A 15,951-nucleotide genomic window follows, 5' to 3' on the forward strand; every position below is an offset into this window, starting at 1 on the left:
CCGCAGTTGGACTTCCTATCCTTTCTAGTGTTGTTCCCAGATTTCAAAGAACCCGTTGTTGTCAGGCTGAAAATTGGTACTATTACCCCACCAACCCCTTGGCTTTCTCCCTTACAATTCTCATACATTTGTCGCACACCTTTGAAGAAATATCACAAATTGGACTTCATTTTTTTCTAGATATTAGCGTAATAAGTAATAAAATTGCACTACCTGATTGATATTGGTCTCAATTTACAGTCACATAACATCAAATAAAATCAAATATAAAGTTATTTTGCATGTAAATTTGTTTAGTTTAATTTAGTTTAGTAAGTGAGAAAAATATTCCTAAAACTTCTTTGTCTACATATTGGAACTGGATTCCGTTAAGGTGACCATAAATAAATTAATGTCGGACATCCCGTAAGAAATAACTTAACGTAAAATGAAACGCCACACGTTGAACATTGTCTATTTTATTGTATGTATGTATACTTAGAGCTAACAATACTACTAGACGATATATTACACGCAGGAGCGAGCGAGCGCGAACGGCCGTCGGCCATTTCCGCCAGTTATTATTAATTATTATTCTCTCTATTAAGCTAATAATAATCACTCAGTCCTTTACTTATATATAAAAGCAACAGAATGTAAAAATAATAAAAGTATAATAAGCCAAAATTCAAATAGTATTAATAAACATGTTTTCTTACTATAGTTTTACCAAAAAATGATTAAACGTCACTTTCGCTTGATATTTCCAAAATAATAATATACTTACAAAAATATCTTGTGACAATTTTAATTTCGTAAGTAAAATAATTTGTTGCTAAAAACTAAAAGAAACGGACGGAAGATTACACAGAAAATAAATTGAGATTAAGAAAATAAAATAGGAACTATCAACCACTTTTAACTAATTCAATACAAAAAATAATCAGTGGCCGCCAGTTACTCAAAAATACGAACATTTTAAATTCTTATCGAACCATACAGCTATACATTGACAGTATACTCGGGTTGCGTATACATTTTCACAATATTTATACCAAGGACATGAATGTCATAGAAAAAAGACGAATGACTATTTCAGATTTACTCCAGAAATATTTAGAATTGTCGGTTTAAAAAGTTGTGTGAACTTGATTGACACAGGCATTCTTGCTTACAAGACTTATATATTTTATAAAACCGAATCTAGCAAAAGTTATTTTGTTTATTAAATATGTATTCAGTTTCTGAATATGCTTTTTCAATGTAATTATGGTAATTTTGTGAATAGGACGAACAAACAAATGATAAAGCACAAAAACAAAAATTGCCTGTATCAATCAAAGTCATGACTAACCACACTACATATAACATATGCCTCTACTCTGTACCGGAATGTCAAATAATACCTACTCTAAACATACATCGAGTAAACTACCTACAACTATTTAATACTTCACGATGATACCTATACTTAAGAAATAAATAGCTTACCGTTATTACTATCATTATTATTTATTATTGTACGAACGCGTATACATATTTTGAATACAGCTCACATTTTATTAATTTTAGTTGTCCTAAAGGACTTTGTTGTCACCCCATAGATAGTGACAGGACCTCAAATAGTTTTAAAACTAGAGTCTATATATCCACGCGCAAGTTTGACAGTTAATAATGCAATATTAAAAAAAATTGCTGCAATATGTGATTTTGCCGATATTAAAAAAAAACCTACGGGTTATACTTTCAAAATCAGTAAAATTAATTATTTTATTTCACCCGTAAAGCTGGCAACCCTTTTTCCTGTCAAACCAGTATCGAGCTATGGATTTCATGTAAGATTTAAGTATGTCTTACTTTTATATACATTTTGACATTAATGTCATTCTTCAAATGATCACCATCATCAGTATCATCACATCACAAGAATGAAAAAAATGATTGCAAATTTTTGGACATGTAGATAATTTGTGGCACTCGCACAATAGTACGTAGCGTATGTTAACGTACGTATGTGCTCAAAACACATTTCCGGTATATTTATTTTTGGTATAACATATAATTTTTCTATTAACTGAGGTTTTCTATTATCATACATCAGGAATGTTGTCGCTCACGTCAGCATGTCCGTAGACGGCATGTTATAAGCGTCGTCGCGTCGACGCAAGCGCCGCAGCTTCAGGCGCGGTGTTGTCACAAGTGCGATCGGGTATGAACCATCCCGCCGGTTCACTCACAGTTAGACGCTTACTTTCAAAACTATGATCAATTTCTCGTTTTACGAAATTGTTCGCTCGTTAGACGCAAGGGCTGCAGGTGTAGGCGCAGTGCCGCACCAGACGTAGGACGGGATGGTTTATTCAAACGCTAGGTCCGTGGTTGCTGTGGTGTTCGTGGCGGGCGGTCAGTAGACGGGGCTGTGCGCGTCGTAGTTGAGCTGCAGGTAGGGCGGGATGGCGGCCGACAGCTCGGACGCGCGCCGCCGCAGCGCCGCGATGCTGTGTCCGCGCCACACCTCCTCTTCGCCTTCGCCGCCCGCTCCTGTGAACAAAGAATCGTCGAAAATTTACACCAGATTCATAAGGTTCCGGAAGTCGGATCGATATTAATTTAAGACAGGGTGGAAGTACTGACGTAGCTATAATTCTTTTGAAAACTTTAGGGTGTCTATCTTATGGTCTAGGCTGAACACAAGTAGTAAATGTTATAAACTGGCTGGAATTAACTCGATTTAGATCATTGGCATAAGTTTGGGTAATAGGTGGCGATAAGAGCGTACAGTTGCATGCAATACTATGTTACACAACGAAGGCCACATAAATATCTAACACGATCTCATTTGTAGAGTCGTAAGAGCGTGTCACATATTTTTGCGGCCTTCGAAGATTGTCATATTAATTATTGCAGGTGACTGTAGTAGTAGTAGTAGTAGTAGAGCCATTTATTCCAATAAATATTACATTGGTTTCAAAACATGCAATGATTTTGTAAATAGATTTAGTATTAATAATATTTCATAATTTGCAGTGTAAATTTATACAATTATAAAGATAAATACTGAATTTCATTTTTAATTATTGTCCCATGCATTCTTATAATTTAGGTTGATAAGTTATGTTACTAATTATTGTATTTATTTATTTATTAAATATTTATTGTGATGTCCATTTGTGGACATAGGCCTCCTCCATCGTGTGCCATGTATTTCTGTCCGCAGCAATTCTCGTCCAGGCTACGCCCACCACGGCCTCGATGTCGTCCCGCCAGCGGCGCCGCGGGCGACCCCGCGATCTTTTACCGTCGCGCGGGTACCAATGTAGCATTTGTTCGCTCCAGCGACCGTCATTTGTTCGGGCGGTGTGCCCGGCCCATCTCCATTTCAGTCGGCAAATTAGTTCGGCGGCATTAGTAATTTTGGTCTTTTTACTGTAGGTACTAGTTAATGATAAATGTTGCGACGGCTACTCCGCGGACTTCGTCTAAAATAGGAGCACAATGGTTCATTGTGGAAGGAAGAGAGTTTATAAGTCAATAATTCCCGATAAATACAGTCTAATCAAATAAATAAATAAAAATCTTTATTTTCAGGCAACTATTGGCCCATAGACCTTATAAACTAGCTTACATATTAATATAAAATAGATCAAAAACTAAAAACACACAATGCCGTTGAAACTCTAGGTCCATGGGGTCCCAGCGCGCACAAGTTTTTTGGAGAAATCGCGAAACGTCTGGTTGACGTAACTGGTGACCGAAGAGCTGGCGGCTTCCTCGCACAACGTATCAGTATTGCGATACAACGAGGAAATGCCGCCAGCATCCTTGGTACAATGCCTCAAGGGCCTATTTTAGATATAAGCTAGTTATAGTAATCATCTGTATATATCCATTATGTATATTGTTATTGTCAATAAATACGATTTTCTAAAACACACAATTAATAATGGGTGTCTCGTTCCTCTTAAATGGCTCATTATCATCAACTTACGTTAATCTTTTGACGGTTGATTTTTTAATACAACACGATTCCCAATTTTTACCTCTATATCCTAAACATTCTATCCTTATCCTCCCCTCTGAAATAAATTTAAAGAAATTATTCTGTCGCATCCAATGCCCACCCTTTTTCAACATCTTTACTTTAGGTTGTCAGGATCCCTTAGGTTATTTCTTAAACCTCATGGGCTCATGTTATTGTAATTATTCCTTAGACTGAAGGATGATTGATACCTGAAGCGGTGGGCGAGGCGTTGTTCCCGCAGTGCATGTGGGGGGGAGTGGGGGAGCCCTCCAGCGCGCCGCCTTGCTGCCCGATGTTGTTGCAGTACGACATCATGGTGTCGCCTGTCACATATAACAACAAACGTTAGAATTGCATGACATACAAATACCTTGTTACTGGGGGTTTATAATTTTGTATGCCTCTGATTTGATATCTGTTGGATATTACTATGCAGATAGTATAATAATTTCATAGGTATTTTCATAGGTCTCATATTTAAGCAAAAATACCAACATCGTAACTTTCTACTTAGCCCGCGTAGTACAAAACAGAAGGCACCATGCAAATCGCTTACGTTACGTAGCGACCGAAACGCAACTGGCACTGTCGCACTAATTTGGAAGAGTGATAGAGAGACACAAAGCGTTTCGTTGTCGAAGCGATATCGATTGTCACCTTGGCTGGGCCGGCAGGCAATAATAAATCTATTTATTTTATTTATTTAATCTTTATTGCACAATACATGAAGGTACAAATGGCGGACTTAATGCCTTAAGGCATTCTCTACCAGTCAACCAATTTATTTTATATATCAGTGACAGTGTAGATGAATATAGCGATGTTTAATGTTATCCCTCATCTGAAAAGGCGTTTTTGCTATCTTAAGCGGCAGCGGGCAGTTGATTCAGAATCAATATTTAAAGATTTGTGATAATCCAAATGCATTGTAGTCTTTGTGGAGACTCACCCAGCGAGTTGAGCGGGTAGTGCGGCTGGTAGGGCTGGCTGGAGGCCACGGAGGAGATGGGTAGCGCCGGGTTGAGGTCGGCGGAGAGCTGCGGCAGGCCACCCACGCCGGTGCCGAAGCCACCCATGGATACACCGCCCTGTGATAGCTGGCCTAGTCCTGCAATGAAATAATAAATATTATAAGACACATTGACATAGATTGGACCTAGTCCAACAATAAGCTCAATAAGGCTTGTGTTGTGGGCACTAGACGACTATATTAATGATCCTGTGTAATGTTTTGACGGTAGCCACATTAAGCCAATAGATAGGTAGGGTAGGTCCGTTAGGTTGCTTCAGATGCCCGAATGGCACAAACTGGCCAGAAATAGGAGGCGTCTACTCAAGGAACGAGACAAAGATTTTCATGTTTCACGAACGCATGTTACGCCTAGGAAAAGCCCGATCTGCCCAATCTTACGATCGGCCGCTCACTCAGCTTGATTCAGGAACAAATATTTGTGATAAACACACAAATAAATGCCCTTACCAGGATTCGAAACCGGATACTCCTGCTTCGTAAAGCAGAGACGCTTTCCATGTAGATTTTCGTACATTGACTCGCCTGTTGCTGTCCCACCCGTGATGCCAGTTGTCAACGTCACTGTGCGAGCTTGACAGCAATATAATAATGCGCGTGCAACAGAGATAGCAACAGGCGGATTAATGTACGACAATCTATGTGGAAAGCGTAGATACGCTTAAAGATTCTTTAGACAGGGATATGTTAACGGCACCAATCATGGGACATTTAAGAGAAAATTTGGAGTATTTTTTATATTTCATCGACATCTGTAAAATTTCTACCGCTTTATGATTTAAATTGAATGTCCAATTCGTCCTTTATGTTTTCTATGTATTTAATGTAAGTTACTTCAATTGGTTTCAATATTATTAACCAATTAAAACTGTGGTTTTTTGCTCCAGTCATGGGATGTATGGCGCAATTAATTTTCAAACTAACAAATATCAATGAAAAATTAAACTTAAGCAGGTCTTTGGCTCTTGTTTATGGTGAAATGGTTGCCAGCGATTAAAAACTGATGGTAAACACTTGTTACCTATAAGGGATTTGTCTATCCCATCCCATTCCTGGTGTTTACTATACTAGTGTCACTACCGTACCGACTAAGCTAGGAGATACTTACTTTACTATTTGGCTAGGACTCTAGGAGGCCGTCGGCTATTTTGAAATAGAAGAGGTAAGCTCTTAAGGCTTCTTTAATTTTATTTTGGTGAAAGCCAATTAGGCACTCATTATAAAGGTGTAACAGGGGTGGAGTGTGAGATGAACTCTGGAATTGACTTTATAATATACAGAACTTGATACCTTTTGCCCAAAACCCTTTCGCGTTGAAAGTGGCTAGATATTACCTTGGAAGGACTACCATTTTAGTCAGTAAATAAATCAATTATTGTCAATCACTTACTTACTTACTAATGTCGCCTGTTCTTAGCCTTTACTTTTATTCTAACCTGTGTACCTACTGTATGTATGTTTTATAGAGGCTATTTATTTTCTAGATACTATATATTCGTGTTTATACCTGCAGGCATGCTCCACGGTCTGTCTCCGAAAACCCCAGGACTACAAACATCTCCCCCGAACGGCGGGAGACCATGAGACGGTAATAAAGATCCCGGAGACCTAAAGACGTTAGTGCTCTTCTTGCGTTTCTTCCACTTCGCCCGACGGTTCTGGAACCACACCTGCAAACAATGAAATACTCGTTACAAATAGGTTACGAATTTACTTTATCCATGGACAATTAGACACGCATCAACAGAATAGGTGTAGATTTCTAAGGATCACTGTAATACACTGAGAAAAAAACATTTAAAACAATGAAATTGCATTAACGTTTAATTCTTTAAACAGTTCCATATGGGCCTATCGAATAAAACAGTAAATTTAACTGTTCCGAAAAGACGTTTGAGTAGCTAAAATGTAGTAACTGTTCGTTTATATTTATCGTTTTTTCAATACTTAGAAATGTTCAAGCGGTTAACGTTACTGTTTTGTATTTTACTGTTTTTTCAAACATTTGTTTATGTTTTATAAATCTGAAAATCACTTTAATGTGTGCTCGATAGATCATATTTTTTTCAGTGTAGATTTGTAAAGAAGCATCAAGAGATAATGATCACTATGCTTTAAGAAATCGGTTGCTAGAAGTTCCCCTTATATCAACTATGCATTAAGAAATTGGTTGGTAGAAGTTCCCCTTATATCAACTCGATCAAACTTGGCTTAAGTTATCAATAATATGTATAGAAATCCAGAGACGTTTCTCCAAATATTCGCTAGAATAGAATTCGTTGGTTGAGCCGTCTGGAAAGGAAAAGATGTCTCGATTTCTCTGGCTGTCAACATTTCCAGGATCTTTTAAGGACACAGGTTAGTTACATTAATAAACTTTCAACGTGGTTTGTATTATTGGTAGTAAAACGTGGAACATAGGAGATAATGATAATATTTTGAATTTGTCGCGTTTTTCAGGTTTAATTTCCAAAATATCGACCCTAGAAGAAAAATTGTGAGGACCAAACTTGTAGGAAATCAAATTTCCTACAATTTTTGTTCTCACGATTTTACTATAAAATAAAAAAGGGCCGAGTTATTCAAGAAAAACCGTTTTTCGAATATACAGGAGCCTGATTCAGTCTACTTTTTGAATTTACACTCCCAGTGACCCCCCCGAGGGACCTACGAAAAAAAATCCAAGAACTGATTATTCACGGGTAGGGTCGGTTTTGTGGATATAATGACTGTACTACGATTGAAAATTGTGTAAAATAATTTAAGCGGCTATTAAATATATCAAATTAAATATTTATAAACATGTGTATAGGTGTTTATCTTCTGCGCAATATATTAGATGTCCCCTCGCTACTACACCAAATACAGCTCAGAGTTCCTCGTAGACGTCAGCGCCACTGTCAGAAGAAAAGGTTATTCTCGATTCCCAACAGTAGAACGTGTTATGCACAAAATATATTCATAAGACGTGCCTGCAAACTATTTAACGAAAATGACAAGCTCTCTAACATAGATATATTTACTTGTTCCATTAATATTTTAAAACGTGCTTTTCTAAATGTAATTATGCATGTTTTCTTTTCTTTACGCTCTCAAATGTTTAGTTTTGGGTAACATTTAAAATTGTAATCTTAAAGAAAAAAAAAAAAACAGTCAGATTTTATGTAAAAAATAAAACTCTAGGTCTAAACTTAAGCAATTTTGTATATGTACTGTTTGTAAACGACTGTATGTTTCTAAAATATAATAAATAAAAAAAATAAAAAATCTTCAACAAATAAATTTATCTTCTTCCTCATGACTGAGGGTCGCGACGTTCGCGACCACATGAGATCGTTATTTTGTTCACCAAGGTTCTCTCCATTCTGCATTTCCGTCTTCCTAATTATAGGCGCTTTCTTTAAAATGCCCATTCAGCGGGCGGGTTTATATAGGAAATGTCAGTATTTTTGAAGAAAAACTAATTGCGAGTCGGACTCAAAAAAAATCAAAATTCAAAAATTTATACTGCAAGTAGGCCTCAAGGGCTCTTTTACAAGTCAATACAACATTTATAGTAACATCATATAGTGACATGAAAAATACATAACAACATTTATAAATACAACAGCCAATACCTGGGTAAACATTACATTATAATAATCTTAAAATAAATAATTACTACAATACAATAGAGATGTATAGTCTCTATGGTTAAAAAAAAAAGACTCGCGCACGAAGGGTTCTGTACCATTATTGGGGTAATAAGGGCATATAATAAAATTAAAATAAAATCAATTACTTACGCCCGCGGCCATGATATAGTTCATTTAATCTCCATACCATAATACCGTTTACGAGCAAGTGTGATGAAAACCAATATAAATATGTCACAACATAATTCCAGCACTTCTATTAAAATCTAAAACAAACGAACAATAAAAACGCGTAAAAAAGACGCGAAGCGACAACCGTATTAAAAATTCACCCCCGCGAGCGAGACAGCTACTCTGCCACACTGTGGGGGAAAGAGAGGGGAGTAGTCATTTGGCAACTGTCACCAGCAGTCATTATTTATCGCCGTTTGTCGCCGACTTTATTTACCTGTTTTGGAACAAGGACGCGGAATAGGGTAGTGTTTATTTTCAGGCTAGGTTAGGTTCAATTCGCTGTCAGTACACTTAACACTGTTCGCAGATTCAGAGAAGTGTTGTTCCATGTTGATCTCCGGTTGAACTTCAAAATGGCTAATGACTCCTCTACACGCTGGGCCATTATACTGGCCCACTAAGATGGGCCAGCGTGTAGAGAGGGTATAGGGGCGTCGGATGGCTTATGGCGCGGCGGGATGGCGATGGGATGGCCACGGTGTCGGTTTCGTCCGCACCTCAAAGGTAGTGGATCAGCGATGTTGCGTACGCATCTACACGTGGCCCATTCCACAGTGCGTGCTCTCGATCATCGCATGGACATCGCAATTCGGACGTAGTTTTTGGGCCAAAACCGAGTGACAAAATGGAACATCGATAATTCTGTTATCGATAAGTCAGTCATAGATTAATAATTAAAAGATGTAATTTGTTGTCAATATTGTTATTACACTACCTATATATATTTAGTACTTAAAAATAAAAGCGTAAACTGTAGTATACAATGCCAAAAAATAGGAAACTACCAATATACCAAAAAAGATATCGAACGTGTTGTGTACTTCACGGTAGCCACCTTCTTATACACTGTTAAAAATATCGACATGTATAACGTTTAAGTAGGTAATCTCGACAACAGTCATGACGATATTTAATTTTATCATTCACTTTATTTTGCCACATAAACTTCTATGTCTGGACATCAGATATTTGAATCATGTTATTTATTTATCGTTCGTCTCGCCCGCGCCAATACATGTACGGACAAGTACGACCGAAATGCATAACTCACCATTCTGATATCAGTGTACGTTCGAAGAAGAGCGTGCGACTTTCAATCCAGAGGTCGCGAGTTCAAACTGAGGCTCCTACCAGTTTTTCGGAAGTTATGTACGAAATATCTTTTGATATATACCAGTCTCTTTTCGGTGATGGAAAACATCGCGAGGAAACCGGACTAATCCCAACAAGGCCTAGTTTTACCCTCAGGGTTGGAAGGTCAGATGACAGTCGCTTTCGTAAAAACTAGTGCTTACGCCAAATCTTGGGATTAGTTGTCAAGCGGACCCCAGGCTCCCATAAGCCGCGGCAATATGCCGGGACAACGCTAGGAAGAAGAAGAAGCTCATTAATGTTGTTTAAAATGTAGGTAATGTCATGCAATTAACTAACGTGGAACTCGTGGAAGTATCTAACAAATTAGCTACTGAAGAATTAATCTTGAAACTTGTTTACCATTCGTTAGTCAACGCCTGGCAAGTTGGCAACCTTACGTATAGTTCCCTATTTGGAGTTTCCATAGGAGGAAATAAAAATATTGGAAAAAATAAAAATGTGTTTTTTTCTACTCTTCGATTCGTAATTACAAAATAACCGTAAATGTCAAGTACATCATATGTTGGCAAATTTGTAGCAAATTTCAAGGAGTACTGTTATGTATTAATCATATGCCCCTCCCCTTGATCGACATCAACTTCTCCACATTCTACTGATATGCTACTATTGGGACAGTTTTGCTCTTAAGTTTACCTACATAGTATGTCACATTTTTCACTGGACACAGATAATTGGTGCTTGGATTAGATAGAGAGGACACTGGTAGCTAATTAGATAAAAGTAATATAAATCACATCGTCATTTCACCGTGACAAGGGATCCATTTCTCGAACGGTCTAATATAATTAGTGTGTTGGCATAGTAACCCATACTGCCGTCATATCACTAAAACCTATCTAACCCACAAATTATAGTTTTGAGATATGGGCAAAAAACGTTCAAACCCATATCTCTAGAAAATGTGTACATTTATTCCGGATTTCTTTTGTGCAAAAATTAAAACTAAATTTATCCTTACTTTGTTTGAAAACCATTTCCTCAAATATTATATTATTAATTAGAAAATCACAATTTTGTGTTTTAGTGTTGCAAATAATTACTAAAATATGTGCGATATTACTCCTAAAACACCGTTAAGTATACCTTAACCGTTCTTTAGAATTGAATAACATATAAAAAATAACTAAATAATGGCCAAGTCAATTTACGTGTTTATAGTATCGTAATTCTGAATTGTGTAATAAACAAAACATAGCTTAATAACCGCAAAGGTACTGAACAATTTTATAGTATTTTATCTGTCAAAATATTACCTAGAAAACATTTGTAATAAACACGTTATTGGACTTTAACCGTTTTTTAGCTATGTAATCACTATACATATTGAAGTAATTTGTATGCATTCCTATACTAAAACCCCGTAAATGACGAACTAGTAATGCTCACTAGGTTTAAGTCTTGGAAATATTCACAAAAAAACGTTTATTGTATTAACAAAATCATGTTAACCTGCATTATACTACTAAGTTTTAAGAGAAATTCAATATGTTAAATCACATCTGTATCGTATATGTATTTATTCGCATGCAAAAATAAAACCAAAAACTAAAAAAATACTGACAAATCAGTCGTCAACTTTTTAAAATTTTTAAAACGCAAATTGTGTGGCTCAAAAATGTGTTAAATTTTATATAAAAAAATGTACGTGAAGAAGTAGATTACTAAGCATTGTAAGGTGCCTGATCCATGTAAGGCCCAGTATCTAATGAAGCCTACTTTTGAAAATGCGCCCCCCGCGCTTTGATTGCCAGTTCAAAAACCTAGTAAGGCTAAATGACTACACTAAAACCTATCATTTCTCAGATCCCTACTAGTTTTTTATACGGAATTTGTGACTTCCTGAGTTTTACTACGGTAAAAGGTAAGTTAACATGCTACTTACTAGGTTTAGAGGCATAGAAATCTGTAGTAATCATAATAATTGTGCTGATTTTGGAGCAGGTGTCTCTGTAATCGGGTGAGTACTTACGAGATGGATACAAATAAGATAAAAAACGAATTTCCAATAATTAGTTACCCACCTTACCTAGTAGGTTTTTATATAGGGCAGCCAAAATCAGCCTTTAACACCCTTCGCATAAAAATAAAGCATTAATCTCATGCATTATGGAATGGCTGTAGTAAAATATGCGGAGATGATCAGAGGCTTCACTTTCATAATTCCGTTGAATTTGGGGACCCGCTAAAGTGTGGTAGTTTCTTAAGTTACTTGGAGTTAGTAACTATTACAAAGCTCAATTAATACCTTTTTTGATTTCGACTCCATTAATCTGCACTTCTTTTCTTCTGAAACTTTTTCTCATTAAGTAGAAAAATCTAAACTTCCCTTCTAATGCATCTACTTAACTTTTTTTAATGTTCGTCTCGTCTAAGGCCGTTGGAAAAGACGATGCGAGCCAAAACATGATCCTCACTCTAATTCACCTTATTGATCATATCATCATATGTATCCTCGATAGCTCTATTCTTCTTATATTTTCCCGTCGCTTTAGTAAGATGCCGTTAGAAAGTCCAATTCCTTCTCCTTCTCAAACTACCGCTCTATTTATTTCCATTTCTTTGTTTCCTCTCTAAAGTTCTTGAGTGTCTTTTGTACATAAACAGATTACCGTTTTGAACAGAAATGCGCTCACGAACCCATATTAACCCGGTTACCCTACTCGGCACAGAACAATTATCGCTCTTGTAAAAATACTGCAGATATGGTATATCACGGTGTTATCAATTATCATTCTTGGATTTCGGTAATGCTTTCAACACGGGTGACTTCGACATCTTAGTAGGCATATTGCGTTTTCTTAATGTATCTCCTGTGACATTGAACTAGTTTCATAGTTATTAAGTAGGGCGTCAACAGAGGTGGATTGCTCTTAATCTTTATTGTGCCTGCACAGGACGGGGCAGCGTGTTGTCTCCTGTTTCATTTCCTTACTTTATATACTCTAACACGTTATATTTCCTTCTTCTACCACTTTAAACATACTGTCAAGGCTCTTTTACTCATCTACCATAGACTATCTGCACCATGAACATGAACACTAATTTAGAAAGCATTTTGATTTGGACTTTCACGTTACGGTCTCAAGGTAAATCCACTGAAGTTATAGTGATAGGTCAAAGTGTTCTGCCAGGACTGATTTTAGTACTCTACCTGCCTACCTATTTAGATTTCCTACTCTCCCCAGGTCTCTTAAATCTCGCTGTTTCTTTATCATGGATACCTCAGATGAGCGAGTTTAGAAGGAAATTTTTTGATATAAAAGCATCACTCCGCAGAGTTGGAAACATTACGCCACTAAGATTGCATTAGCTCAATCCCTCTTACTAACTATATTAGTTTATGCTGACACTTGCTACTTAGACCTTTGGAAGACCAACTCAATATGTTTGAGCAATTCCAGCAACTCTCTATTAAGTATATAGTTGCTTTTTAAATTAGATCATGTCTTCATAGTGACCATGTTCTCGCTACGTAGAAATCCACTACCGACGTGAATTATCATTGGTTTATCGTTCTCCATTTTTGTATGTAAATCGTAGCACTTACTTTCGGTTTCCGGTTTTTTTTATTATATAAGCATGCATCCATCAGTCACCGAATAAAAAAGACAACTTACAGCGCACGGCGCATTGTTAAACTGTCTGCCTTACGTAATAAAATTCAAGGGAATATGTTTTACACTTAGCGGGGTTTTAGCGTGGCATTGTTGGTTGGCCGTGTTTAACTGTTGTATTATTATTCTTTTTCTCAAACATAATTACCCGTTAAGCACACTAAATAGGTTTTAGTGATGTATTTGTTACATAAATCGCAATAAAAGTCTTTTACACAAACGGTTAAAGAACGTTAGCCATGTTTAAGCATAGTAACTGTTTTTTTTGTGTAGTATTTAATAAAAAAAATTGTACTTGATAAAACATATTAATAGTTTTTCCAAGTAAATGTGTTTTAGCTATGTATAACGTAAAAGATTATTTAAAATAAAAAAACTGGCTAAGCGCTTTTATATTACTTATAGAAGAATAATGTAGGTTTGCGATTTTATAGTATTGAGAAGTATCAAATTATAATGCAGTTAGCGTGTTAGGTCGAGTCTGTATCTCCGTAACTACAACAGATAAAAATATGATTCCAAGACCAGTCGATAGAGAATTCTTTTCTCTTTTAGAATATTTGTCCAAATGAAAACTGGTATTATGCAGCTTTGAGCGGTTTTAGAGATAGGACGGCAGCATAAGATTTGACGGTTTGTGGACTAATAATATTAGACTAATACCGTACGAGAAAGGGGCCCCTGTCGTTAAAAAAACTGCAGGGTTACTCGTTGGTTGCAAACAGACAGCACCGCAGTGTAACTATAGTCAATATTATCATGTACATAGATTAGGTATCCCATCAACTCGAATCACGCAAAAACTGAGGCGGCATTGTAGGTACATACTCGTATATCAACACATTATAAAACTGAAAATAATAAATTGATAAAGGTGTAATTCAGAATCAGAATATTTTGTAAATATAATTTTGTGATTTAACCGGGTCGAACGCGATATAATTTCATTGTATTTATGTTATTCGATGTTTTAGCTGGGTTGCACGAGCGTGTAAAGTGTTATACTTAGAAAATAATTCCTTTAAAATAAGTAATGGTCATAATCATAAGCTTTGATAAATATTTGACCATGATAAAGCCGCATGCCCTAACCCCACAAAACAACGAATTCATCACAAATGAAAAATCACTGGCCACTTTTATTCCTACTCGGTCCGGCGTCCCGCGGGATGCCGAGATGCCCCAGAATCAATATCCCGGGAAATGACGGGCGATTTGCCCTAATCCGGGACCATTTGTCACCGGATCGGACAGATCAGCGGGATTTAGGTGGCAAACTAATTGTCTTTATAGAAACTTTCAAATGGGGTAAATTTTGGATTAATTAATTTTAAACCAGTGGGTAATATTTTCATCTTCATCGACCATTTTATCTGTAGTTGCATTTTAGAGGAGGCAATGGTCCGCTCGGCTATCTAATTCAAAAAAATTTTCTGCAAGAAGGCCTCAAGGGCTGTTTTACAAGTCAATCGGTACAATGACATGAAAATAAAAAATAATATCTATAAATACCACTGTCAATACCTGGGTAAACATTCTATTTTAATATACAAATCCATTGATACTTTATAAATAAACATCATTTAATAAATTACAATCATTCAAAATACTTAAAACCTCGGGAATACATTCATTATAAATTAAACTTAACCTAAACTAAACCCTAAAAACTATTCGAACAACCCACCCCGCATCGTTCCCGGCGCAAAGATGCCCATTACGCTTGCCGCGTTTCCGCGTTGAACCGCGATGGACAATCTCTGCGCCAGGAACGACCCGGAGCGGGGGTCGAGAGCTCTCTCCCGCAGGCGACGCCCCAGCTCCCCAAGAAAAGTTTTCCCCTCCGCGCACCAGCACCCAGATGTCTCCACAGCAAGGGGTACGAACAAGTACTCCGATAACCCCGAGTACTTGTCCCAATCCATTGAAAGTTACAAAATAGATTACTGAAAGTTTTTTGTCAGATTTTCATTTCCCAAACGTAGCTTAGCTCCCAGAAGTAGTGGTTTCAGCACCAAATGTGAACCAGTTTAAAAATAAATTAGACAAGCACATGATATCTACTACTCGTTCATGATAACTATCTTTATGAATATAGGATACAGGTCATATCAGTTGTCAAACTGCCTGCCTGCTTATTAAATAATAATAATAATAATAGGGCAGCTTGTGGCGAGCTGTTGGGGAGTAACGACCCCACGGACCCGAGTGCTCCAGAGAGTCGGTCAGGGTCTCCGTCTCCGGCGTGTCTTCGTCGGTCGGGGTGGAACCCCAAGGGGACCC

The 15,951-nt window shown here is 37.0% G+C and overlaps 1 protein-coding gene across 1 annotated transcript in view; it reads right to left on the minus strand.

The window, feature by feature from the left end:
* Nucleotides 1-442: 442 nt before the first annotated feature.
* Nucleotides 443-15,951, minus strand: part of LOC133516597 (homeobox protein orthopedia-like) — a 71,008-nt gene continuing 55,499 nt past the window's right edge. Inside the window, exons 5-8 of the mRNA XM_061849607.1 lie at nucleotides 6,538-6,700; nucleotides 4,950-5,108; nucleotides 4,210-4,323; nucleotides 443-2,520 (exon numbers count right to left, since the gene is read on the minus strand). Of these exons, the coding sequence (XP_061705591.1) occupies nucleotides 2,384-2,520; nucleotides 4,210-4,323; nucleotides 4,950-5,108; nucleotides 6,538-6,700 (573 nt within the window). The 3' untranslated portion in view covers nucleotides 443-2,383. The remainder of the gene's footprint in view (nucleotides 2,521-4,209; nucleotides 4,324-4,949; nucleotides 5,109-6,537; nucleotides 6,701-15,951) is intronic.

The sequence above is a fragment of the Cydia pomonella genome, chromosome 3, assembly GCF_033807575.1.
Source record: "Cydia pomonella isolate Wapato2018A chromosome 3, ilCydPomo1, whole genome shotgun sequence".
Lineage (NCBI taxonomy): Eukaryota > Metazoa > Arthropoda > Insecta > Lepidoptera > Tortricidae > Cydia > Cydia pomonella.